Source organism: Dryobates pubescens, chromosome 12 (assembly GCF_014839835.1).
Source record: "Dryobates pubescens isolate bDryPub1 chromosome 12, bDryPub1.pri, whole genome shotgun sequence".
Lineage (NCBI taxonomy): Eukaryota > Metazoa > Chordata > Aves > Piciformes > Picidae > Dryobates > Dryobates pubescens.
The window spans coordinates 14,573,821-14,598,227 of NC_071623.1; the positions used below are offsets into that span (position 1 = coordinate 14,573,821).

Here is a 24,407-nt window from a genome sequence, read left to right on the forward strand (position 1 = left end):
CCAAAAACCAGGAAAAAAACCAAAACAACAAACAAACAAGTTTGGCATTTTCATAATCTTTATAGTATAAAACAGAATATTAAATCTATTACCAGCAAGCTGATACTTCAATCTATTACCTTGTCTGAAGTGTCTCTCATTAAAACACACTATACAACAGCACTATACAAAAGTCCTGGTGATACTCAGTTTGATGAAAGTGCATCCCTGAAAAGTTTGCCAGTTTATTATAGTTAGTTCTTACAAGGGGTATTAAAAAGAAATGAAAATGTCCTCTTTTAACCGAAGGCTTTGATCTGTGTGTGTGTGTATATATATATATCTCACATATATATATATATATTTAATTTTTTTTTAGGGTTGTTTTGTTCCACTCTCAGCCTTCTTTTAAAAGTGTCTTAGGGACGCCCACCAGGGGGCAGCGTAAGATTAACCATCAAATCACGAACGGCCGCGAATATTGTGCATTCACCTGGAACAGGGAAAAGAGACAGGTTAGCACACGCGCCGCGCAGCGCCCCCTCTCGACGCGCAGCGCCCCCGCACCCCGCGCAGCGCCCCCGCCGCCGCCTGACCCAGCAGGCCTCCACGGCCTCGGCAGCTGGTTTCAGCGCTGTAGCTCTGGCCTGCCCGGCAGGCCCTGCTCTTGTTGGGCGTTAAATGGCAGGGAGCTCTTAACTTGCAGTTGTTTTCCCCGTGCTGGATTGAACCCGTACTAGAATGTATCTGGGTTTTTTCCTGCATGTTATTAATTAAAGGCACTATGCCTTATAAAGAAAAAAACACATACACACTCCTCCCCCCCCCAACTTTTTCAAAGTTCTATTTGTATTGATTAAGAGCAGAAATTCAGAAATTAAACATTCCAGAAGACTCGAGTCTGGAAGAGCTGGATGATGTTTTCTGTTCTAAACCTCATTTTGGAAACATTTCCAGCTCCATGACCAGGCAAAAGTCAGAAATCTGCTTATGTGAAGCCATTTGGCTCTGGCCTTACCCATGACATCTAACCCACTAAATTAAAGAGCAAACGGACTTTTGTTTCAAACAGCTGAGATCTAATAGAGAGTGGAAAAACCACAGCCCCAGCTGTCTCCAGTTTTGAATATCACCATTTTTTGACCAAAGAAATCAACCTACACAGGCATTCTGAAATAGCTTTGATAAGTTAAAACTATTAGAATCTAAAGGGTTTCGTTACAGTAACAAAAGAGGTATTAGAACAACAAAAAAGAGCATTAGGCAGATGTCATCTAAAATGTCCTGGTAAGAGAATATAATTAACACCCACTATCATTCCCTGGTCACTCTGGACTGAATTTTTCCTCTATATTTCAAGAGCTATCAGTTGGAAGATGTTGAATTTTGTTGCTGAAGGAGCAACAGTGTAAAAGCAAAGAGGCAAAAGCAGAGCCTACTGAGATGCATTAGTCCTAACTGCCAAACTAGGGACTCCTGGTATTATTTTGGGAAAGGCATTATTGTACCAGAGCTTCAAAATCAGGGGCTAAACACTATCCACTACATCACTAAAAGTGCTTGGTTGTGAAGAGCTCTAAGACATATCAGAAGACCCTTGAGTTCCTCTAAGGGTCACCTCCAGCATCTGTAGGGACTTTCATTTCCTCACCAGTTTGATGTCTGCTACATGATGCGGGCTGTGGACGTACAGCTCACGTTTAACTCTAATATTCCAAGGGACTTGGCTTGTATAATTACTGCCCCAATTAAAATATTTTTCTCCCCCATGGAGGAATAGGTAAAGTGACCTCAGAAAGACAGCATGCTCACAATGAGTCAACATTTTACTGTTAAACACAGCAGACTGTGTTTGCCCACAGATCTGAAAAGAAAACTCTTCCAAAAGAACTTACTTTTCAGGCACTACCATTTTATTAAGAGGAAAATTAAGCTGAATACAAAATACTTCCTCACAGAGAGAAAGGTAAAAATGATACAGCCAAAATGAGGCAACACCGATTATGGGTTACAATGAAAGTGCCAGTGATATCATATGTGCACAGTGGGAAGCCCTGCTCCTTTCTGACTAAAATGGTGAAAAATTCACTTAACCAAGCAAATTGCAATTAGTGCAGCAGAAAAGCTAACACAGGTTGGAAAATCCTGGGTACAGCACAACAGCATCAGAAAAGAAAGAATATGTACCTGAGATACCCTCACCATGTACTGCTGCTGTAAAAGAAGTTTCCCAACTATCTACTTTGATCTGTTGGCTCTCCTTCACCTTTTGATGGCAAAGAAAAGAAGTTTCTCTTTTGTCAGATATAATAGTGTAAGTTTTGACAGCAGGCACACAGGAAATTGCATTTCAAGTGTCCTCAGGGAAGATCCTACTTTAGCTGGGTGGTGGAAATAAACAAATAAATCAACCCATCCATACAGACTCATTCTTTCTCTTAGAAGTCAGAAGAAATACTACTAGAAATACCATCTGCTCAGCTAGCTACCTCCTTCTTTGCCTGGATAAGGTCCTACCTGGGGCCACAAACGCTTTTTATATGCATTTTTCTGGCTTGTCTATACTCTGCTCCCTGTACCACGTTCACAAACTACTTCAAACCTTGTGTGACAAGCAAAAATGGTCTATCCTGATCTAAGACATCCCACCTGGGATACTCAAGAACAGCTTTGACAGTTACTCCCTATGCTGTGGCACTTTGTGGAGGGTTTGCCTTAAAACATAGTTTAGTGCAATAACAAACAGCACAACAAGTACCTACCCTTCCCCACACTAGGGGAGCTCAGTGGGGAAGCACATTCTAAAAGAAACACCTGAAGTTCAGTTAACCTTCTCTTGAAATAAACTGCTACACAAAATATGCTACACAAACCACAGTTCTGTACCACATACAGAACTCTTACATGTAAGCCCACATGCCCTCAAGGCTATTATCTCTCCTATTAACCTACACCATTACACCATATGTTGAACTGAAAATGCCTATTAATTTCAACCTCATCACAATTTTCAGAAGGGTATGCATAGCCACACCGATTTAAGATAAACATTGCTCATGTTCCAGTAATCAAACCACCAAGCACCGTTAAAATTACCTCATAACAACGAGATGAGTAACTACACAGAACAGAAGCAGAATTCAGCCTCTGGATTCACAACTTCAAACTGTTCAGTTAATGGAAAAAAAAAGGCTTTGCTCTTTAGTGTGTAACTACAGCAGAACCAAAATAATTACTGCTCTTATGAGCCATCTGTATATTAGGACTTCAAAACCACTGCTTCCAGACAACATGTTGCTCAAAGAACCTGCTAATGCTGTTCAATATTTTGGATTAAAAATAATAAAAAGCATGATAAACAAGAGGGAAAATAAAGCACAATGCTACTCTCAGTGCGCGACGTACGCGCCAATGAACGTTCGTAACAACCTATTTATCTCAAGCACTTCACAGCGTGTCTGGTGGACAGAACAGTATGCTCCTCAATTCATATACTCCTTTGTCCATGTGTATGCTATCACTCCAATGACTTTTCAATCATTCACAGCACATGCATAAGTTCTGATAACTATTTAAACATTCCTTTATATGCTACTGCTAAGCTCAACAACTCCATAATTACCCAAAAAAGCCCTGACATCTTGTGGCTCGTTCTGGGCCCATTTGTTAAATATCATCTACTGTTGGGCCAACAAGAGGTTCATTCTGTCACTTGGGCAGAACAGCAAAATCCATGTAACCTTCCACTGTGTTGCCAGTACTTGCTAAGTTATGTATTGCCTGTCACATCAGGAGTCTGTAATCACTAAAGTATGTATGGTGAGAAACCAAGAGGAATTCAGACTTAAGAGACATTTAATTTTACACTGGAGATTTGTCACTGATGTCTGGGTGAAGAGAATATATCTACTGGACATGTACAGTACCTGGTCGTGGTGAATTCAGTTCAGCAAACCTCTTTAGAATATTGCTAACCATCATTGGAGCAGCAACAGAGGAGTTCTGCTGCCTGGGAATGTCAGCCTGTTGCGTTGTACCTGAAGCCATATCATAAATAATTGGGACAATAATACTAACAGCTTCCTGTGGGACTGTTGCTTTCTGTGTTAGCTGGAGCTGTGGGGGAAAAAAACAAACCACAAAGTGTGTTAAATTGAATGACCACATACTTCACAGCATAATTTGTGACACAGTTGAACACTCTAGGTCTACAGCCAGCATGCACTTCCACCTCCGTGCTTTTCAATTCTGCAACAGAGTATTTATCAATCAGGTATAGACTCTTTTCTTCTCAAAAGCACCCTACAGGGAGCATTGCCTCAGAGACAATACTAATATAGATTTGTTCTAAACACCTCACTCCTGCAATCCTTCTCCAGCACCACTGAGCACACCATTTTAATCTAGGTGGTTAGCACCTCAGAGAAGAGGAACACACCCTGAAGTTGAGCATTCTAAGATACCTGCAGCCCTGAGGGAACTGAACTTTATATAATCAAGAATTCTCCAAGAAGACAAAACACAAGAAGTTGCTGTGCTATTATAGGAAGGAGAGTATGAACACTAACTGAACTAATTACAAGAGAGATGCATGCAAATCTCAGCTTCCAAATGGCAGAACATTTTTTGCTCTTGCAGTTGACAGATAGAGCATAGTTATGATTTGCTACTAACCCATGATGGTTTCAAAGACATGCAGCCCACAAAATTTCAAAACAGATCTCTCTACTTACAAAAAACAACATTTTGGATTTCAGCACAACAGCAGGTGTCCCTGGGGGCGCAATTGGCGGTGCGCTGGGAGGAATTGTTAAACAAAACTGCACATTCCATTTCAGCTGACTCGCCTGATCAGGGAACTGTTTAGAAAGAGCAGCACAGAGAAAGAACAGCAAAGGTCCCATGTCAGTGACATGCACAGCTGTCAACTAGGGATGCATTAGAAAGTAGAATGTGTCTCTCTAGCTAAACTTGCAGATGTTGCCAGGTTTAGCACAAGTCAGAATGACTCTGCAAGAATTGAGCACAGGGTAAACCAGAACACCATCAGAAAGATTCCAGCCAGCCTATACATAGGCCTATTGTGCAGGAATACATCTGCAGTTTCTTGGAATCATCAGTTTAAAAGAGAAATGCTGGAAGTTTCTAGGACAGCTAGCAGTAAAATGAAAACTTGTTAACACTAAATGACATTTATGTATCTACACCTATATATCCAGGTGGTTGAGGCCCCATCCCTGGAGATAGTGAAGGTGAGTGAGGCTTGACAGGGCTCTAGGCCACCTGATCTAGTTGAGCATGACCCAGTTCACTGCAGGGGGGTTGGACTAGATGATCTTTAAAGATCCCTTCCAACCTGAGTGATTCTGTAATTCTGTGATAAATATAGAGCAATTTATGTGTTTATAGGTAAAGAAAATGATACAGCACCCTTTTTTTTTCATTTTTAATACAACAACTGATGTTGGGTGAACTAAATAGAACAGTTAACTCACCAGCTCAAGTTTCATGATGTGTACGCAGTCCCTGAGGATATGCGTTGGAGCCCCTAGTAATTTTGTGAAGGCTATTAGTGTGTTTGCTTTAAAAGGTGGTCCTGCAACCTAAAAAAAGACATCATTTAGTACTGACCATTGAGATAATGAGGTATGCAATTTAGTAGTATGGTAAGTAGCATGCACAGCTCTTAATTTTACGTTTTACATTTCAGAGAAGGGCCAGGAGGATGATCAGAGGGCTGGAGCTCCTCTCCTATGGAGACAGACTGAGAGAGTTGGGGTTATTCAGTCTGGAGAAGAGAAGGCTCCAAGGAGACCTTATTGTGGCCTTCAGGTATCTGAAGGAGGGACTTTTTAGGAGGTTGGGTAGTGACAGGACTAGCAGGAATGGAACAAAACTATAAATGGGTAGATTCAGATCGGATATTAGGAAAAAGTTCTTCCCCATGAGGGTGGTGAGACCGTGGAACACATTGCCCAGGATGGTAATGGAAGCCCCATCCCTGAGGGTTTTAAACACCAGGCTGGATGTGGCTCTGAGCAACCTGATGTAGTGTGAGGTGTCCCTGCCCATGGCAAGGGGTTTGGAACTGGATGATCGTTCCTGACAATCATTCTGTGATTTTGCAGTCCTTATATATGCCAGTAAAGTCATCAGTACCACTCAAAACACCACTAGAGATTAAAAGGAATGCACAAAACCCTAAACATTAAGGATTTGAATACATACCCTTGTTTCAAAGAACTTCTCCAGAACTTGTAACTCCTCAGATTTCCATTGTCCTGTATTTTCAGGTGTTACTTTCAGTTGCAAAGTCTGGTTGGTCTTGGGATTGAGAGCAACCCTGCATTTCAATGCCTCCGTCTTAAACATAATCACACCTGGTTCATTGGAGTTTATTAACTGTAGCTGCATAAAAACAAGTATCACATTCAAATAATCATTTATTAAACTCTGTGAACACAGACATACAGATTCAGTTCTAAGATGCTTATGGTCAGTCTGCCCTTGATCTAGAAAGAAATGTATATTTGTATATAGGTAAAATTGCCTTGAGAATGAAGCTTATACAAGATTCTGATTCTTTCTCTGTCAATGATTCAGTGCCAAAGAAGAAGAGGCACACATTGTCTGTCCCAAATCCTGAAGCAGCATTCATGACTGATTAGTTCAGTTAGTGTCAATGGGTAGTTAATTTCTTGGGCACTTCCGCCAAGTGTGGTATCCTTAGTAACCCTGTGGCTGTTCTACTTAGCTTTCAACAGCCGTTGCTAAACTCACAGAAGCCACCACAGATGAAATCCTTGTCATAGTCTTGCTATTGTGTTGGTTATCAAACCTCACTTGACCAAACAGGCTTTCCACTTCTAGTTTGTGTGGAAAAGAAGCAGAACTAAATGTTTTTTCCTACATTTTGACACTTTAAACAACAAGAGTCAGAAGTACAGCACAAGTCCAACACAAATTTTTACTAGATGTGAAGCATTTTGGTTTGTGCCTGATTTGATAGCATGAAAAAGCACAGCTGTGAAGTCATTCTTGGTCATCTTTACCCTAAACCATACCGTTTCCTGTTGTATAATCCTCTGAAGATGTCTTCTCATAATAACCGATCCAAGGAATCGCTCAAGAGGGGAGCAAAGATAGCTGCCAGCTAGTCCTGGCACAAGCCCAGGGGTAGGAGAGGGCAACAGCAGAATATTCAAGGCACTGTGGGTAAGGATTGTAGGTATGGATGCAGCCCAAGAGCGCTGAGGTAGTTTACGAGGTGGAGGCATGCTAGTCGGCATTGCTTGGGAACCTGTTGATACAGAAAGAGTACTTGCAGGAGGAAGCCTTTAAGCTGGAACTTAAGATACGTGTTCACTGTATTTGTTGTAACTATGCAGCAATGAGTTCTCTGGGTTAAACCTTAATCCTTCTTATTTAAGAATTTATCTGCCTGGTGATAGGCAACAGGTAAAACAAAGTCAAAGAAGAGTCTCAGTAACATTAAAATCCTGCTCCCTTTTCCTCTTTCTGCAGCATGCCAGCAGGTAGCAGGTCTGTAGAACAAACTCAATGAGACGTAAAGATGGCTAAATCAGTCGTGCAAGAGCAGCATTACAACTCTACCATGTGAAAAGTTGGTATTTGAGTAGGTAAATATGCCTATGATTGACTTCACTTTGAAGAATTTTTCTCAGTCAATAGTTTTAAGACTCATTTCTGTAGTGCAACAAGAGGTATCAATCCTGCTCAAGTTTATGCTGTATGATTTAATAGTTTTCCAAGTTGTGACAGATCTGAACTAGGACAGAATAAAGGATTTATTTCCTTAGATATTTCCCTGAAGAAGAGCAGACAGGACTGTTAGGCTGACACACAAACCCACCAAAACAGAACAGAATTAGGGAAGTTAAACATGGAATGTTTTACAGTCATAACACTGATAAAGAAGCCTACTTGTTCCAGCTCGTGGGGAATGGGAGGCATCTGGGACGGGTGAATGAAGGGAAGGGTTGGCTGGTGACATTCCAGGCATCCGTGCTGCTGGTGATGGACCAGAGACCTGGGGAGATCCCGGCCAGTTCCCTGCACGCTGACTGGGTGACATCATAGTGTATGGTGAGCTTGGGTCTATGGTACCTGCAGATGTTACAAGATTGTTGTTGTTATTTTTAAAGCATGACCTTTTCCAATCTAGAAATGTAAACAAGGCTTAGTAAAATCTGCAAATATCTGCTTCACTTTGTTCATGTTGACAGTTAAATTGGTGTGCTACAATTACAAATCTGAACTGTTCATTCAATGTGATCGATGAAATGGTTTCCTATGCACTGTGATTACAGCAAACCATTGTTTGGCAGCTTTCCAAAAATCTTAATAAAGGACCAAAAGGGCATGTTGTTTTCATACAGGCACGTCAAGCCAGAAAGACTTGGACAATGGCTTGAAATTGCCAAGTACCTCAATTTCTAACCTGCTCTAGGTGCAGGAAACATAAGCAGTGAAAATACACTAATCTAACAACAGACAATGCTCACGAAAAGCTGCAGCCATTGTTCTGTTACAAGACCAGGTGTGATTTCCCCATGTTAGTAATCTGAAAAGAGTAACTGATGGTGCATTTTAAAAACACGAGGAACACCTCAACATCCCATGCAGCTGCCTTTGACTACCCTTGAAAATTACACTCATATGTATGAAAACAGCTACTTAAGCCAATTACAAACCACAAATCTTTCTCAATTAACTTAGGTCTGCTCTGACAGACTTAACTTGAAGAAGCAAATAAACCTTCCCTGTCACTATGTGTACACCTGCCAGTAAAGAACTCACCATGTGGGCTGGCAAAGTTAGCTGTTTGTCCCATTGTGATTCCAAGAGAGGAAGGTGAAGGAGTTGGACCAAAGGATGCTGGTGATGGCGCTCTTAAAGCTCCACTAGGTGAACTTGCAGCATGCAAATTTCCTAATCAAAGACATCACATCACTCAACATACACATTTCCTGGGTTCCTGTTACAAGTTTTTTCTATCAACTGCAACAGCTATCTCCTTTTTAGGGAGAGAGCAAACAAGACTCATGAGAATTTATTTTTGCACTTAAAGGCTTTGTTTTGTACATTCACAAATGTTATATTTTCCAGATTGATTCACCCAAAGGAAGCTTCCCAAGATATTTGGCTTGAAGAATGGCATTTCCCCTCTGCCCAGCCATTCCCCAAATTTAAATACTTTTAGCTGTTGCACTGTAACAGCTGGAAGCAGAAGGCAGAGCTTTGGTGATGAAAAGCTTTTCTGAAGAAGCAGGTATTTAGAATTAACGGATTTTGATCTGAGCAAGTTATAAGCCACAAGAATGAGACAGTCCCAAGCATTACACAGCTAAAGAGAAGTTTCACTGCATGGGGCTTTTTTAGCTTCAAAATGTACTTTCCAAACCATGCTTGGCAGGACTTTGCTGTGCTATTTTTTCCACAATATAAGGTACATTCTCTTGGTGAACCTGCGGCTAAATGCAGCCCAAACAATAGAAAAATCACGCATGAATAAAGAGCTACAGGTGTGTATTTCCAGCACACCATTAGCACCTCCTTACCTGGTGACTGTGTGTGCATCATAGAGGGAGATGGGGTCACTGTGTTGTGATAGGAGGTGGGTGGTGAAGTAAGAGGATATGCTCCTGATGCTCCTGCCTGTTTTGCAAATGGCTGAAATTGTCAACAAAAAGACAATGAATGTTTTAGACAATTTTGTACTAAAACTAAAGTTAAGTATGAGCAGGAGAACACAAATGAAAGTTTGGTCCTCACCCATGAATCCTACAGGTTCATCACAATAGTTGCTTGCTTATCTATATCACCTTATCAGCGCTCACTATTCCTTTCAGAGACTTTTGGCTGTTTCTCCTCAAGACAGAGCTATTAACCTCTGCACCTCATTCCTTTTTATGTGCCCCCCTGTAACAGCCAAGTAAACTCCTCCACTGCCTTCCCCATCTTTTATCTTAAACATTTTTTTTCCCTCCCCCAGTCCTTCTCTTCTAAGGCAGCAAGTCTCATGTGACCTTCCAAAGCTGCTCTTCATATGCTGTGAGCTGTTTACACTGGCAGGAGAAATGGCAAAATAAATTAATACGTTTTGCCCCAAGGGGAGTTCCACAGCAGAGCAGTTTTACAGTCTCCCTTTCCATTTTTTCCCTGCCGATCCTTTTAGAATGCAAGTTCTTAGAAACATAGAGCTGTGGAAGACAATAGAAATGTCTTTATTTTGCCTGCAGGGTACCTGCTGTTGTGGTTGCTGTGGTGGCTGCTGGGGTTGAAGCTGTGATATCAAAGAATCCATCATGTCTCCTCCAATAGGAGAAGGTGGGTTATCATCTTCATTTACAGATCTTCTTCGTGCGTCCTGATTGCTGTCAACAAACATGTTCAGGAATGTCTGTGGAAAAATCAATTCCATTAGAATTCAAACAGAAAAATTGCTATTACATAACTGAGCAACAGTATTTGCTGAGCTTGAACACAAACTCAATCAGCTACAGGACGGACAAAACAGGCAGGTCTCTAGAACTTACTGTCAGTGGGCATTCACTATATACAGTATGAATGGTTTGCACAATACATCAGTTCATAGCAGAGCTTCTCAGTAGATAGTTAAGCTTAATTTTCTTTTGCTTTTATAACAAGGGGTTATGGATCGCCATCAAACAAGAAACCTTGCTCATTAACATTAAATATCTCTAGTTAATTGAAATACTGACATTCTTCTTTTTTCCTTAAAAATAAGGAAAAGCCTACACCTGAAAACGGCTGTTTGAGAATAGCTCACAGGTATCCAGAACCTACTGGGCTGTTGTATCACACCCACAACTGCCCTGTTTGGCAAGAATGCCCGGGTCATCTCCTCCATAACATCCTCTTGTACCCAGGGGAATTTGCCAGTCCTCTTGTCTTACACTTCCTCCTTTACCTTCCCACTTTCCTCCTCTTGTACTTTCCACCGGTATCTAAAATTCCCTTCCTCTTCCCATTAGCTTTCCATTTGAAAATCATGAAAGAGGTAGATATTCAGAACCAGCTAAATGTAGTATCAGAAAATTAGTGTTCAGTTGCAGCTATCAGAAGGGGAAAAAAAAGAGCAAATTATCCTGTTACATAATGGGTGCCACTTTCCAGTACTAGCACTGGTAAATGCTGCCCTAAGTGACAGCACTCTGTCGGCATGCACAGATTCACTTCTCAGAGCAAACCAGCACTGTATTCAGAAGCAAAGTCACAGACTCCTGTCACACACTGATGGAAACTATTTCAAAAGAAGTTTCTGTCAAGAATCATCTGACATGGAGCATTTCCTCATCTGCAATGTGAAAACACTGGACAACACTTCTAGGATAGTCACAATGCTTCACCCATTTGTAAACAAAAAGACACCTGAAAGCAGCCTCTATGTTATTTTATTAGATAGCTAAAAAAATCACCTCAAAACCTGACACTTGATGCTTGTTGTAGTTTTAGGCTATGCCTTTAAAGTTTTGTTACAGATTTCAAGCAGAAAAAAAAATAAATCACTACTGGATGTGAAAAGGAAAATAAAGGTAATTCTAAAGGATTCCAATGGAGAGATATCTACCATAAGACTGCTACCGTAAGACTGCTTGTACCAAAACATTCTGGAGGCTTCTCTTCTCTGCTTGTTTCATGTTCTGAAGGGATACTAATCTGCTTCTGCTTGACCTTGGCTGCATTGTTTTGGTAAAGTCTAAGAGATACTTTTTCTCTGCTCCTTTCACCCTTTTGGACAGCGGGTGGCAGGGGGTGGGGCAGAGGGACAGCTTCCTTGGTCTTCTTGACCGGGGCGTTCTCGTGTTGTTTGTTAATTGTAAATACCTGTAAATATTGTAAATCCTGTATATTTTGTATATATTTATTGCATTCCATTGGAGATTGTAAACGCAGCTTCCATTTGCTTCCAACTGAGTTAGTCAGGCAAAGTTAATGCTGGGGGGAAATCTCAACCCTCCACAATGCTAGTTTTCTTAAGGGCAGTGTTTTCATTCATGTTAGTTAACAAATCTACTGACGAAACAGAATCTTTCCAAGACTGCAGGCCTGCACAACAAGCCCTTCACAAACTCTTAACGACAGATTCATGCACTTCCAAGTTCAAAGCTGCTTTATTCGCAACGTGCCAAACCCCACAGAAAGAGTCACCTTTAATCCAGGTGCAGGGTAAAAGCCTTCCACTATTTTGCTGTTGTCAAAGAGGCTGTAGGCCCCGTCGCGTATCGCCACAACGCCGCGGCTCCGGCAGTAGATGTCAATGCAGTACATGTTCCTGAAAGCCAGTCTGATGTGCGTGGGAGACTGTGGCAGAATGGAGAAGCACTGATAGGCAGTGTTGGTGCGCTGAGTCAGCCCCAGCATGGGCACAGTTGGAAGTTTGTTGATGGCATTTAAGGGAGCCTGAGTGTCAAACAAAACCTGAGAGAGAGAACAGATATTGAGAGATCAGGAAGCATACCTTTAAGTAAACGATACAATTTTCCTTCCCCAAGCCACCTTCTGCCAATGAGATACATAAACAGTCATGACATATGAGCCAGCAATGTGCCCTTACAGCCAAGGTGGCCAATGGCATCCCAGGGTGTATAGAAGGGGTGTGGTTAGTAGGTCCAAGAGAGGTTCTCCCCCCGACTACTCTGCCCTGGTGAAGCTGCATCAGAAATATTGAGTCCAGTTCTGGGTCCCTCAGTTCAAGAAAGACCTTAGGGAACTGCTTGAAAGAGTCCAGTGCAGAGCCTCAAAAATGGTTAAGGGAGTGGAACATCTTCCTTAGAAGAGAGACTGAGGGAGCTGGGGCTCTTTAGCTTGGAGAAGACCAAAGGGTGACCTCATTAATGTTTATAAATATGTGAAGGGCAGTATCAGGTGGACACAGGCAGGCTCTTCTCAGTGATGTCCAATGATAGCAGAAGGGCAATGGGTGCAAGCTGGTGCACAGGAGGTTCCATGTGAACATAAGGAAAAACTTTTTCACTGTGAGGGTGACAGAGAACTGGAACAGGCTGCCCAGAGAGGTTGTGGAGTCTCCTCCTCTGGAGATGGTCACCTGGACACATACCTGTGTGACCTACTCTAGGTGATCCTGCCCTGGTAGGGGGGTTGGACTACATGAACTTTTGAGGTCCCTTCCACCCCCTGATGTACTGCTCTATGATATATGTAATTTTGGAGAGAGCAGTTTAACCAGAATTGAGCTCTTCATTTTCTTGCACTTTCCTTGAGTGAAGTTTTAAAAACATTACCTGTAACAACTGCACCACATTTGGTGTTTTATTAAACATCTCCTGGAGCTGGTGCAGAATTGTGTTGTGACAGTTACTGCAACCTGAGTTTGGGCCAACAGTCCCCAGTGAAATGTGGAACTTCTGGAGTATGGAGTTCCACTGAATGCTGATCTGCAATGTCAAAACCATAAAATTATCTTGGAAGCTAGAACAACTATGAAGTTACAAGAAAGCTGATCTGCTTTGATTTCCCCCCCCTCCATTTTTCATCAAACATCTGATTCCTAACTCACCTTCCCCAAAGGTTGCTGAGGTTGTGAGAGGGGAAAAAAGAAAAAACAAAAGTGCTGTTAGCTTTAACAGCCATTTAACTAGCTGGATTGTTGGCAGTCACAAAACTGGGGAATTCTTTTAGCAAGTCAACCTGAAAAAAGCTTTTTCTGCCACAGGTGAGAGAGAGAAAACTCAAGAGATTCATGCTGTTCTGGACATGCTAATTTGTAAGGAAGTGACATGCAAAATCCACACTGCTGCAACTTATTAACTGTCCCAATAAGATGCACATAGAAATACTCTTAAAATTTCAGTTTAGATTATGAATACAAAAACCTCCCATGAAGCAAATTCAAGCTACTTTGCATCAGTTGCACACAAAAATATATTCTTAGTCTATAATAAATGTGCACTTACTTCCTCCTCTACCTTGCAGTTAAGGCAAAGATGTTAGCAAACAGTCAAAGCAAGTAATAAGCTGTAAATTCGAATACTACAGAGTAAGTTAGAGGTCTGGACAAGGGAACAGCATTGCTTCTAAGGCAGAATCAGGCATTCAGCTTGCACGTGAACCTATGCCTTCCATTCAGTTACCAGGCCTTCCATTTCATGAAGCAGACTTTGCTTGTAAACATAACAATTAGGAAATCCATTATATAAAAATGTACATCACTGTCCCCGAAGGTTATTTAAAAGACACATAGATGTGGTGCTATGGGACATACATTATCAGCAGACTTGGCAGAGTCAGGTAATGGTAGGACTCAATGATCTTACAGGCCTTTTCCAACTGAGTTCTATATCCAGATATCCCATTACAGCAGGGACCAGTAGATATGCTCACTGTAAGTTTGTCAGAGAAAGGTTGCCACACCAGCTTTCACCAATCAGGAACACACAACTGTCCTTCCCACATTTTACAGCACCTTACACAAGTCCTCAACGTATGTCAGCATCTAGTAACCTAGCACGTTTACAATGTGGCACACTCTATTTCTGTCTTTTCTACATGGATCAAAAATAATTCCACAATAACATACTACAAGGGCACATTTCGTAGCACAGTTCTGAGAACTCAAAGCCCACTTGTTCTGTTTTCAAACACCAAGTGCACTTAGGAGTCACTTACCGAGCTCCCCTTGGTAGTTCCGTAACAGAGGATAAGCTTTCGGTAATTGTAGATACGAACTTCTGAAAAAATGTTCAAGTGGTTGGGTATGTCTTTGGAGAGAGGAGGGAAAAGACTCAGGGTCAGAAGACCATAGCAGCCTGCAAACGCACCACTGTAATGAAAATGAGGGGATTTCGGTACCTGGCAAGTATCGTGCGAACTCCAGGACACATTCATACAGCCGAGCAATACTGTTCCAGTCGTTCAGGAACATCTCAACAACTTTGCGACCTCCGACTGGTTCGGACAATTGGTTTTCATACGTCAGGTAAACATGACGGGTTGGCCCTGCAGTGTTAGGAGATGGTAAAACCTGATTCACTAGTGGCTCCTGAACTGTGCTTTACAGACTGTGAATGAATTGTAGCAAGTGATCGGGAAACACAGGTAAATAATAGAAGTACATTGACTCAGCGATCAACATCCCAATTCAAGAGCAAGTGCAAGGTTCTGCACCTGGGCTGGAACAATCCTCACTATCAATACAGACTGGGGATGAGGGGTTAGAAAGCAGCCCTGTGGAAAAGGATTTTGGGGTAATAATGTACAAGAAGCTGGACATGAACAGGCAGTGTGAGCTTGCAGCCCAGAAGACAAATCACATCCTGGACTGCATCAAAAGATGCATGGCCAGCAGAAAAAGAGAGGCGATTCTGCCACCTTACTCTGTTCTGGTGAGACCTCATCTGGAGTACGGTGTACAGGTCTGGAGCCCTCAGTAGAGGAAGGACATGGACCTGAGGGAGAGGGTCCAGAGGAGGGACAAGAAAATGATCAGGGGGTTGGAGCACCTCTGCTATGAGGACAGGCTGAGGGAGCTGGAGTTGTTCAGCCCAGAGAAGAGAAGGCTCCAGGGAGACCTAATAGCAGCCTTCCAGTACTTGAAGGGGGCCTACAGGAAGGATAGAGAAAGACACAAGGGCCTGCAGTGACAGGGTGAAGGGCAATGGCTTCAAACTAGAGAAGGGCAGATTTAGATTCAGATATCAGGAAGAGGTTCTTCACCGTGAGCATGGTGCAAGACTGGAACAGGTTGCCCAGGGAGGTGTTTGAGGTCCCATCCCTGGAGATATTCAAGGTGAGGCTTGACAAGGCCCTGGGCAACTCGATCTAGTTGGGGATGTCCCTGCTGACTGTGGGGAGGTCAGACTAGATGACCTTTGGATGCCCCTTCCATTCTATGATTCTACATTGCCATTTATTAGAAATCTTAAGATCAAACAGTTGTCCAGTAATAACAAAACATTAGAACTACTGGAGCAGGCAAGGTATACCACAAAGAAACAAAAGGTACCAGTATTCCTAAATAAAACTTACCTTGCTCTCTGGATGAAGTGCTATTAAGTGGACAGTTTGCAAACACTAGCTCAGCAACCCACGTGCGATTATTTCTACCTTGTAATCGGAAAGTGCAATCAAGAAGAGATCGGTCCAGAGCCTTCTGAGTTTCCTCATTTACACCTTTACAGGGAGGAATTCTATTCATGATAAAAACAAACCAAAAAACCCAACTCAATTATACACAGTGGAGTTCCAAAAGTAAAAATACTACTTTATAACATTTGCTGAAGGTCTTTCAAGTCTGACCATGAAAGAATTGACAAATCAACAGCCAAGACAGCTGGACTGCACAGTGAGATATCCTGTTCCTCTTTGAGCTCAGTAATAAGTTAAGTGTTCCAGAAGTAGTCAGAGTTAAAACCAATTTTATATGGATTCAATGCCTAGAAATTAGAGACTGTTAAGGGATATATTGAATTTCCCCCATTTCCTGGTGAAGCAATGGCACACTGAGACAAAACTTTAATACAGAGAAACAAGGGGGAAAAAAAAGGAAGAAATAAGTTTTGTGGCAACCTGAATTCATGAATCAGCCTTCCAGAACAACCTCATTCTAAAAGCAATGTGCAACCTGGCAGTTATCTTAGAACACACTAATTAATTCATATCCCAACATGAGAATGGAACTCTGGGGACAGACTAAATAAAGCTGAAGTAAAAACATGCCAGACACTTCTCCAAATCCCTTAAAAGTCTACACGGAATTTTCACATACAAGCCTTAACTTTAGCTCAGTTTCATCAGCACTTGTCTGCTCCTGTGAAGAGTTAAAAAGGAAAGGTCTGATGCATTTAGAGACTGATGTCTTTGTGTCACTGTAGATTTCTGTAGCATAAAAGAAATCTGTTTTACTTCCTAAAAATGCAAAGTTTAATAGGTGTGGCTTGAAGTGGGCTCCAGGAAGTGTGAAAAACTGGCTGGACTGCACTGTGGTCAATAGTTGCAGGTCCAGTTAGTGGCTGGCAGTCCTTAGGATTAACACAGAGGCCAATACATTTGAACAGTTTTTCAAGAGTCTATGTAATGCAAAGGAATAGCAAGTTTGCAGATGACACCAAACTGAAGGGAGCGCTTGGCACTGCCGTTCAAAGAGACCTCAGATGGCTGGAGGAGTAAGTTACAGGAAGCTCACAAAGTTCAACGAAAGCAAATGCCAAATACTGCACATGGGCCTAAACAACCTCAAGCAACAGCACAGAGTGGGGACTGAGTGGCTGGGGAGTGGCTCTGCAGAAAGAGATCTTGAGGGCCTGGGAGACAGATGGAACAGGAGTCAGCAGCATGCCCTTGCAGCAATGACAGATTGCTGCATCCTGGGCTGTACTAGCCTGGCAATCAAATGACTACTCCCCTCTACTCAGCATTTGAGAGTGATGTATGCAAAGCCTAGGGAGATTGAAAAATGCAGCTGGCCAGCCCTGCTTAGAGCACGAGGATGGACCAGACAACATCCACAGGTCTCTTCCACTCTTAAATTAAAATTCTCAGATGTTTCCTCTAGATTTTTTGCCATGCAATGTCTTTTCCGGGACTCCCTGCATTTCCCCTTGCCGTGTCACACACTGGTAATTGTCAAGTAACATATGGAATATGTAGGCCTCTGACCTGATCTAAAATTGCAATTACATGTTGATGAATCATCACTGTATCTCTTCAGTATTGTCTGGATTTTAGGATTGCAGACTGTCAGGCTGTTTTCAGAGCCCCCCCTGTCTAGGCTAACAAAAGAAATGTGTCTACTTTTATTTTCCTCTCTCTTCAGCACTGACAGTGCAAGACAGTAATTAAAACAACCAAACAAAACCCTTCAAAACCAAAAATCCTCCCCTGTCCTGACATTTTTAGTGCTACTTGCCAAACAATCCTTTTTTCCCTCTCAAGTTTACATACACATTAATAAAATGAAACAAAGGAGCATATCCTCTTACTTTAGTAGACGTATTGCATGGCTAAAGCCATCTCCTTCTACTTGTACTCCTTGGTGAGGAATGTCCATATTAGATAACTAGGAATAAACAAGAAAGATGTTATCCCAAGCAAAAGACAAGCAAAATACTTGCAAATGTTTCCAGGATTTTTTTCCCCCATAAGGGTGACAGCTGCTTCACATCGTCAAGCACTGGAAAGCCAAAAGAGCAGTCTGTGTAAAACTGGCATAAAGTTGTCTCCCACAAGCATGTCTTTCACCCTCTCATTTTCCCCTTTTACTTCAGCTTTTTGCAGTGCTTGGTATTAGAGAACCAGCTCTAACAACACTGGAGCAAGCCAGTGCAGAAGATCAGTCGCTCAGGACCAGCTAGTGGGGGAACTCCAAAGCGAACACACGACCTCAAGTTTACTGAATAGTTGCATCTAGACAGGAGAATCAAGAGTAGCAGAGGGGAAGAAGAAAACAACTTGTTTTTAAATACATACCTCCACACGAAGCCCTATAAATGGCATATTTGTGTCACACATGGCTACAATATGAGCTAGCACTTTATTGAAGGCACACATTTCTCCCGACCGTTTTGGTTTCTTAGGCTCTATGGAACACGGATCTCCAGATAACTGGAATAAAAATAAAGACAAAGGTACTTGCACATTTGGAGCATGTATTTGAAAAGATGTCAGAGAACAATCTCATTCATCCAAGTTTCAAATGAATGACGCCCTGAGCACAAGCTCCTAAAAGGATCTGGTCCACTTCAGGCCTAAAGCAATTCCATGGAAGTAATTTTATAATCATCTGCCTCCTTAAACCAGTATTTACTATATTGCCAAGCCATGTTATTCTGACCCCAAGAAGCAACTCTTATCAGCCCCTGCAAGTCTTTCAAAGACTACACCTACATGGAACAAAGCCTATCACTAAGATACCAGTGCTGTGCATATACAGAGCTCTAGCTTTCTCAGCACTGTGTTCTGCCTTGGCTCTCTGGAATAGCTTACAGGCCTGGCATGAATTAGAAGATAATTGTTGCAAAATACTTTCCCAACATTTTCCTAAAGAAGCAGTCCAGAGAACCAAGCTGCAATACAAGAAAGATGCCAGCACTACAAACTTTTGAAAGAACACTGGTAAAGCTGGTACTGATGCTCAGAAACCCGTGTTCAGCTCTGTAACTAACCCAATGGCTTTTGAAGCACATACCTTGCGCTTGACACCGCTTTTCACTTGTTTCCCACTTTTTGTGTCTAGTACCAACTCTTCAATGTTTGGTTTGAACTGCTGTAGTAAAAGTGCAGTAGCAGGGCTGTCATCTCCTTCAGCATAGCTCACAGAGAGAAAATGATACTTGTACTCTAGCTCAGTGGGGTTGCCAGGAACATCAAACATCTCTACAACCTATATTTAAACAAAACAATAAATTGAGAAGACCCTCAAGCTAAGAATGTCTGCATCAGTTCCTTACCCCCTCCCCTTCAAAGAAGTGAGGAGAATATTTCAAGACATTAATACTGTGGCTAGGAAAGGAACCCCAAGAAGAGAAAGGAGACTTAAACTTTCAGAAAACAGATAGAATGGGCAGGTTGCTAAGTAATATATCTTTATACCCCTTCCTCTCTAAGCCTGACTGCTTAACAAACCCACTTAATGAGAGACAGGAGGAAGAAGGGAGAGTTGAGGATTACATCAATCACTTGGTTCTTAACCTTAGAGTTAACAGTCCAAAAGACAAACTGTCTGGTAGATCCATGACTGGGAGCAAAAGACTGAAGCATTTTTCAGTTACTTACGATGTAGTACTGTGGAAGGCGAGTGAGTTTGATAAACAGTTTGTGTTTGGAAAGGCCTCCCACTGGATGGCTAGCATAATTAGCTAGTTGAAGAGTTTCACTGCTCACTGTAGGCAGATGTTTTATAGACTGTTTGCAACGTTGCTGTCCAAGCCAGAACCTTGCATTGAAATAACAGTGTTAGTATCATGAGACTGTTCGACGTTATTCTAGTTTACTGCTGTTTAGAACACTAGTGTCAAATTGAGAGTCAGTCATATTCTAAGTCAACATCTATCATTGCTGCACAAGTTACATACAGAAAATCACAGGAGTTTATATTGCTGTCTTTACATAGTCTTCAGTTTGATTAACAAAGAAATGTTAAAAGAAAAGCCCTGAAACTATTCACTGAAGGAATACATAAATGAATTTTTATACACCACAACATGAAATGACAATAAAAACACCCAGAAGCGACAAATTAAACCCCACACACATCAGAGTTATTTTACAATTTGGAATCTTTGATTATTTTTTGGTGTAGGAAAGAAAATGTTTGCTTCCATATGCTGGCAGGCAAAGCTGGCTGTCACTCTGGATTATGTTATAAACAAACTCAACCACATACAAGACACCACATTCATTCTAATGTTTGGAATTCAGTTTTGTCCTCCTCCTCTGACTGATTTTGGCTATAGTGCTATAGTAGCAAGGCCAGAAAGACTTGAAAAGCTAGCTAGGCTTGAAAAGGGGTCAGAAACGTGTGGCTTGGTTTCTCAGACAAAATTCCCCCCAAACCCAGCAGTAGCGGGTGCTCAGCATCCCTCCATCACAACACACCAGGTTTATTCTTGTAGATAAATGCTAGATATAGCTGTCCTGAAGGACTTTTCATGGGACTGCCTGGCTTCCTCAAAAGCCACAGCACTACCCAAGCCATTATCTCAAGTGCATTATTAATAACAAAGGGAGGTTGATTTATTTCTCTGGGGTGCCAGTGCTTCATGCGTCATAATGCTCCTTTTAGAAGCAAGATTCCTCAAATAGAGGTTTCACCCTGCAATTAGCTCAGAGTACTGGGAAATTCCAAAATGACAGAGCAGGTGGAACTTTTTTCATGCAGATGCAAATGGTATTTGTATTATTTGCTACAACCTCTTACAGGAGCCAAGTGTATCTTGTGCTTAAATCTCAGGGCTTTATGGAAGGAAGATTAGAGGTCTGAAGTGTAAGAAGATAAATAGCTATTATTTAAATCACCCTAGGCCATTTCCTTGCTTTTCCTCTATATTCTAAGAGGGGAAGATTGCTCTTGCTGAGAAACAAGCAGAGTTCAGCTGTAGAAACAGAGTGGAGTAAAGGAGATAGAAAATGAGGGATGATCACACTATGATACCCTCAAGTGGACTGCTACTGACTTAAAGTGAAAAAGACTTCATGCAGAGTGCATGCACAGAAATGCATGAGGCTATGTGCACGGGGGAAGACTCAAGGAGGATTATGGAATCAGCTCCAAGCAAAAGCAGAATTTCCTCCACCCATTTAGAGGGTATAGCAAATATTCAAGATTGCTTAGAATCATGAGAAAGTCTATCCCCTACTGGGGTAAAACACATAGCCACCTAAGTGTGATCATCCAAACAACAAATAGGGTGATTTATTCTATGCAAATTAAGTGAATCATCCAAGTCACTTACTTAAGCTGCTGGAGCCAAGGAATGATACGCTTCATATCATCATTAACAGACTTCTCTACATCATCAAGTGTCAGTTGATCTGCAAGAACATTAGGTGAGTGAATGGTCTCAAGACCTACTCTTCAAACAAAACGTTGACCTTCTAATGAAAATGTATTATCTAATTTAACAAACACTGAATCAGAGCAGTCCAGGTGGAAGAGACCTTAAAAAACCCAATCATCTGGCCCAACCTTCCATGGGAAAAGGAGCTAACACCCTGTTCAGTGGCATCTTGAAAACCTCCAGTGATGGGGACTTCACTGCATCCCTTGGCTTGTTCAGTGACATTGTTTTCACTGTAAAAGACTTCTTTCTTATATTAAGATGAAACCTCTCCTGGTGCAACTTGTAATTGTTGCCCCTTTTCTTCTCTGCATAGCTCATTGTGAAGAGAGTATGATACATAACAAATGATCTGTAACACTTGTAAAGCTACAGCAGTATATAATTAGGAACAAATACTCTAAAAGAACTCACTTTCCTTCTTTTCTTAAGGTCTGAAACCTGAAGACTTGAGCAGTAACTCAAAGCATATTAGGTCATATAACACAGCTCTCAATCAGGTCCATACAAAATGACCCCATCCATTAACACCACAAGCCAGGAATCACAAGTTATAAAGACCATGCGTTGCAACGATGCCTAGCAATATTTATTGTTCCCTTAAAATCTACCAAACTGAACTATGATTCTTAGGCACAGAGATCTGCTTCTCCATTCCCTAAACTCAGATACCTAGAAGATGACACAAATGCAGTGTTCATTAGCATTACCATTATTTGCTCACAGAAATTTACAGATTTGACAGAACTGTTCACACAAAACTACCTCATAATACAGGATTATTGCAAAGTATTAAATACAGCCTTGTTTTGCACCCACTTACCAACACCATACAGCATCAGTTGAAACATTCCAGAATGGAGATCAACAAATACATGCAGGCACTCTGATCGACCACATGGTTCCAAAATTGGAATGACAAGAGTTGGAAGAGCCGTCTCGATGAATGCTGAACAAAAATTAGCGTTAATAATTTGACACAAAACTCAAGTGCATCACATTAAAACCTCATCCCATTATAGCCACAAAACCCGTTTGTTTTTCTAGAAGCAATCTTCACTAGCACATTATTAGACCGTTAACAAAAATTGAGAATCGTGAAAATAGCAACAGTATCAAAACAACATGAAAAGACAGACCAAATGTGGAGGAGATTATTAATCCTTGAATACCTTTTAACCCACTGCTTCACAATTATAAACTCAATTCAAATCCCAATAGTTTCTATGACAGTTTAAAGCAAGTCTCACCTCACACTACCTCAAGACAGAGAAGAATTTACTTTCAATTCTCAACGCACACAAGTTTTACAGGTGACAACTTTTAACTGTAATGTACTGCCAGCTTCATCTATTGTACTGCCTTCAGAGGTATCAGTATTTTACAACTAACAGCATGGAGTAAGCTAAGTCTTGTTAATGCAGAACACACCTCCCTTTATTTTTTTCGTATTTTAAAATTTAAATTAGAATAGAATAAACCAGGTTGGAAGAGACATTCACGATCATCGCGTCCAACCCATCATCCAACACCATCTAATCAACTAAACCATGGCACCAAGCACTCCATCAAGTCTCCTCCTAAACACCTCCAGTGATGGTGACTCCACCACCTCCCCGGGCAGCCCATTACAATGGGCAATCACTCTCTCTGTGAAGAATTAATGAAAGCAAGAAAGACCAAGGAAATAGGAAATCATTCCTAGGCACAAATGGCAATTAACTTGAAACAAATGTCAGTAGAGAACACGTACAATTATCATTAACATTGTAGCTCTTAAGAATGGCTTTCAGCTCCTGGAGTTTTTGATGAGATCTTGCATGCACACTGTCTATTAGGAGTTTTTCTATTGATAGGTGGTCAATCTGTGGGGACAAAAAAAAAAAAAAAAGAATAGGAATGTACTTGAGTAAGTTCAAATTTAATGTGTAGAATTTCTGCAACAGCCCACTGGAACAAAGCCACTTAACAATCACTTCAGAAAGAATTAGCTTAGAACTGTGAAGAACCAAAGAAACTATTAATGTATTAATAAATAATAATAAACAAACTATTAATTTGGATCACTATAAATACAATAAACTAATGTAAGATTCTGTCTGTGGAGCAGGCAGTGGAAGAGTTTTTTTGGGAGAAGACAAGGAGAAGACATAGAAGAAAGACATTTTCTAAACTATACTGTATCCACTCCTTGTGCAAACCTACTTGTTGTGAATCATGGAAACATAGAATATCAGGTTGGAAGGTACCTTGAGGATCATCTGGTCCAATCTTTCCTCAGAAAAGCATGCTCTACATGTGGATAAAGTCTGGAATATTTTCCAGCTTAGCATGTCTCTGTTTAAAACTAACTTAAGATCGTTAAAAAAAAAACCTAAAACACAACCACAAAATCCCCCCCAAACAACACAATTAGAATATGGTTGCCTCTACATAAACACACATGCAGCTGTAGCAGGAAATACAACACATTAGTTTTAGTTTTGCTAATGGTTTAACAATGTAGTGAAGATGCAGTAGCAGACACTGAATAGGAGCAACCCCACTGAATCTAGGAGCATCTAGAAGCTTGATCTAGAGAGCTGGAGGCTGTTGCACTGCCAGTGCTGAAGCTTATGCCACTACTTATATTCAGTGTAACCTGCTTGTGCAACCTGAACTGAAGCATTTGCTTTTATATCTATGAACATTGCAGTCACATTCTTTACACATTTTGCATAAGCAAAGCTGCAAACTACTGCAAAACCTTTTTTTTTTAACTTCACATTGCTTTGAAAACCTTCAAGGTGAATTAAACTCAAATTATATTTCAGCATAAGAGATAAACAAAGAAGAGGTTCATAACAGAATAAAATTACAGAAAATTTC

At 41.2% G+C, this 24,407-nt stretch overlaps 1 protein-coding gene across 1 annotated transcript in view; it reads right to left on the reverse strand.

Moving 5' to 3' along the window:
- Positions 1 to 332: 332 nt before the first annotated feature.
- The window catches only part of MED14 (mediator complex subunit 14), a 41,106-nt gene continuing 17,031 nt past the window's right edge, over positions 333 to 24,407 (reverse strand). The window contains exons 10-31 of the mRNA XM_054165836.1: positions 23,293 to 23,404; positions 22,363 to 22,488; positions 21,435 to 21,513; positions 19,756 to 19,915; positions 19,169 to 19,363; positions 18,451 to 18,585; positions 17,964 to 18,040; positions 16,012 to 16,172; positions 14,836 to 14,982; positions 14,653 to 14,744; positions 13,269 to 13,421; positions 12,175 to 12,444; positions 10,247 to 10,402; positions 9,561 to 9,672; positions 8,800 to 8,931; positions 7,924 to 8,106; positions 7,044 to 7,279; positions 6,208 to 6,387; positions 5,475 to 5,582; positions 4,713 to 4,838; positions 3,906 to 4,095; positions 333 to 472 (exon numbers count right to left, since the gene is read on the reverse strand). Coding sequence (XP_054021811.1) covers positions 399 to 472; positions 3,906 to 4,095; positions 4,713 to 4,838; positions 5,475 to 5,582; positions 6,208 to 6,387; positions 7,044 to 7,279; positions 7,924 to 8,106; positions 8,800 to 8,931; positions 9,561 to 9,672; positions 10,247 to 10,402; positions 12,175 to 12,444; positions 13,269 to 13,421; positions 14,653 to 14,744; positions 14,836 to 14,982; positions 16,012 to 16,172; positions 17,964 to 18,040; positions 18,451 to 18,585; positions 19,169 to 19,363; positions 19,756 to 19,915; positions 21,435 to 21,513; positions 22,363 to 22,488; positions 23,293 to 23,404 — 3,204 coding nt within the window. The 3' untranslated portion in view covers positions 333 to 398. The remainder of the gene's footprint in view (positions 473 to 3,905; positions 4,096 to 4,712; positions 4,839 to 5,474; positions 5,583 to 6,207; positions 6,388 to 7,043; positions 7,280 to 7,923; positions 8,107 to 8,799; positions 8,932 to 9,560; positions 9,673 to 10,246; positions 10,403 to 12,174; positions 12,445 to 13,268; positions 13,422 to 14,652; positions 14,745 to 14,835; positions 14,983 to 16,011; positions 16,173 to 17,963; positions 18,041 to 18,450; positions 18,586 to 19,168; positions 19,364 to 19,755; positions 19,916 to 21,434; positions 21,514 to 22,362; positions 22,489 to 23,292; positions 23,405 to 24,407) is intronic.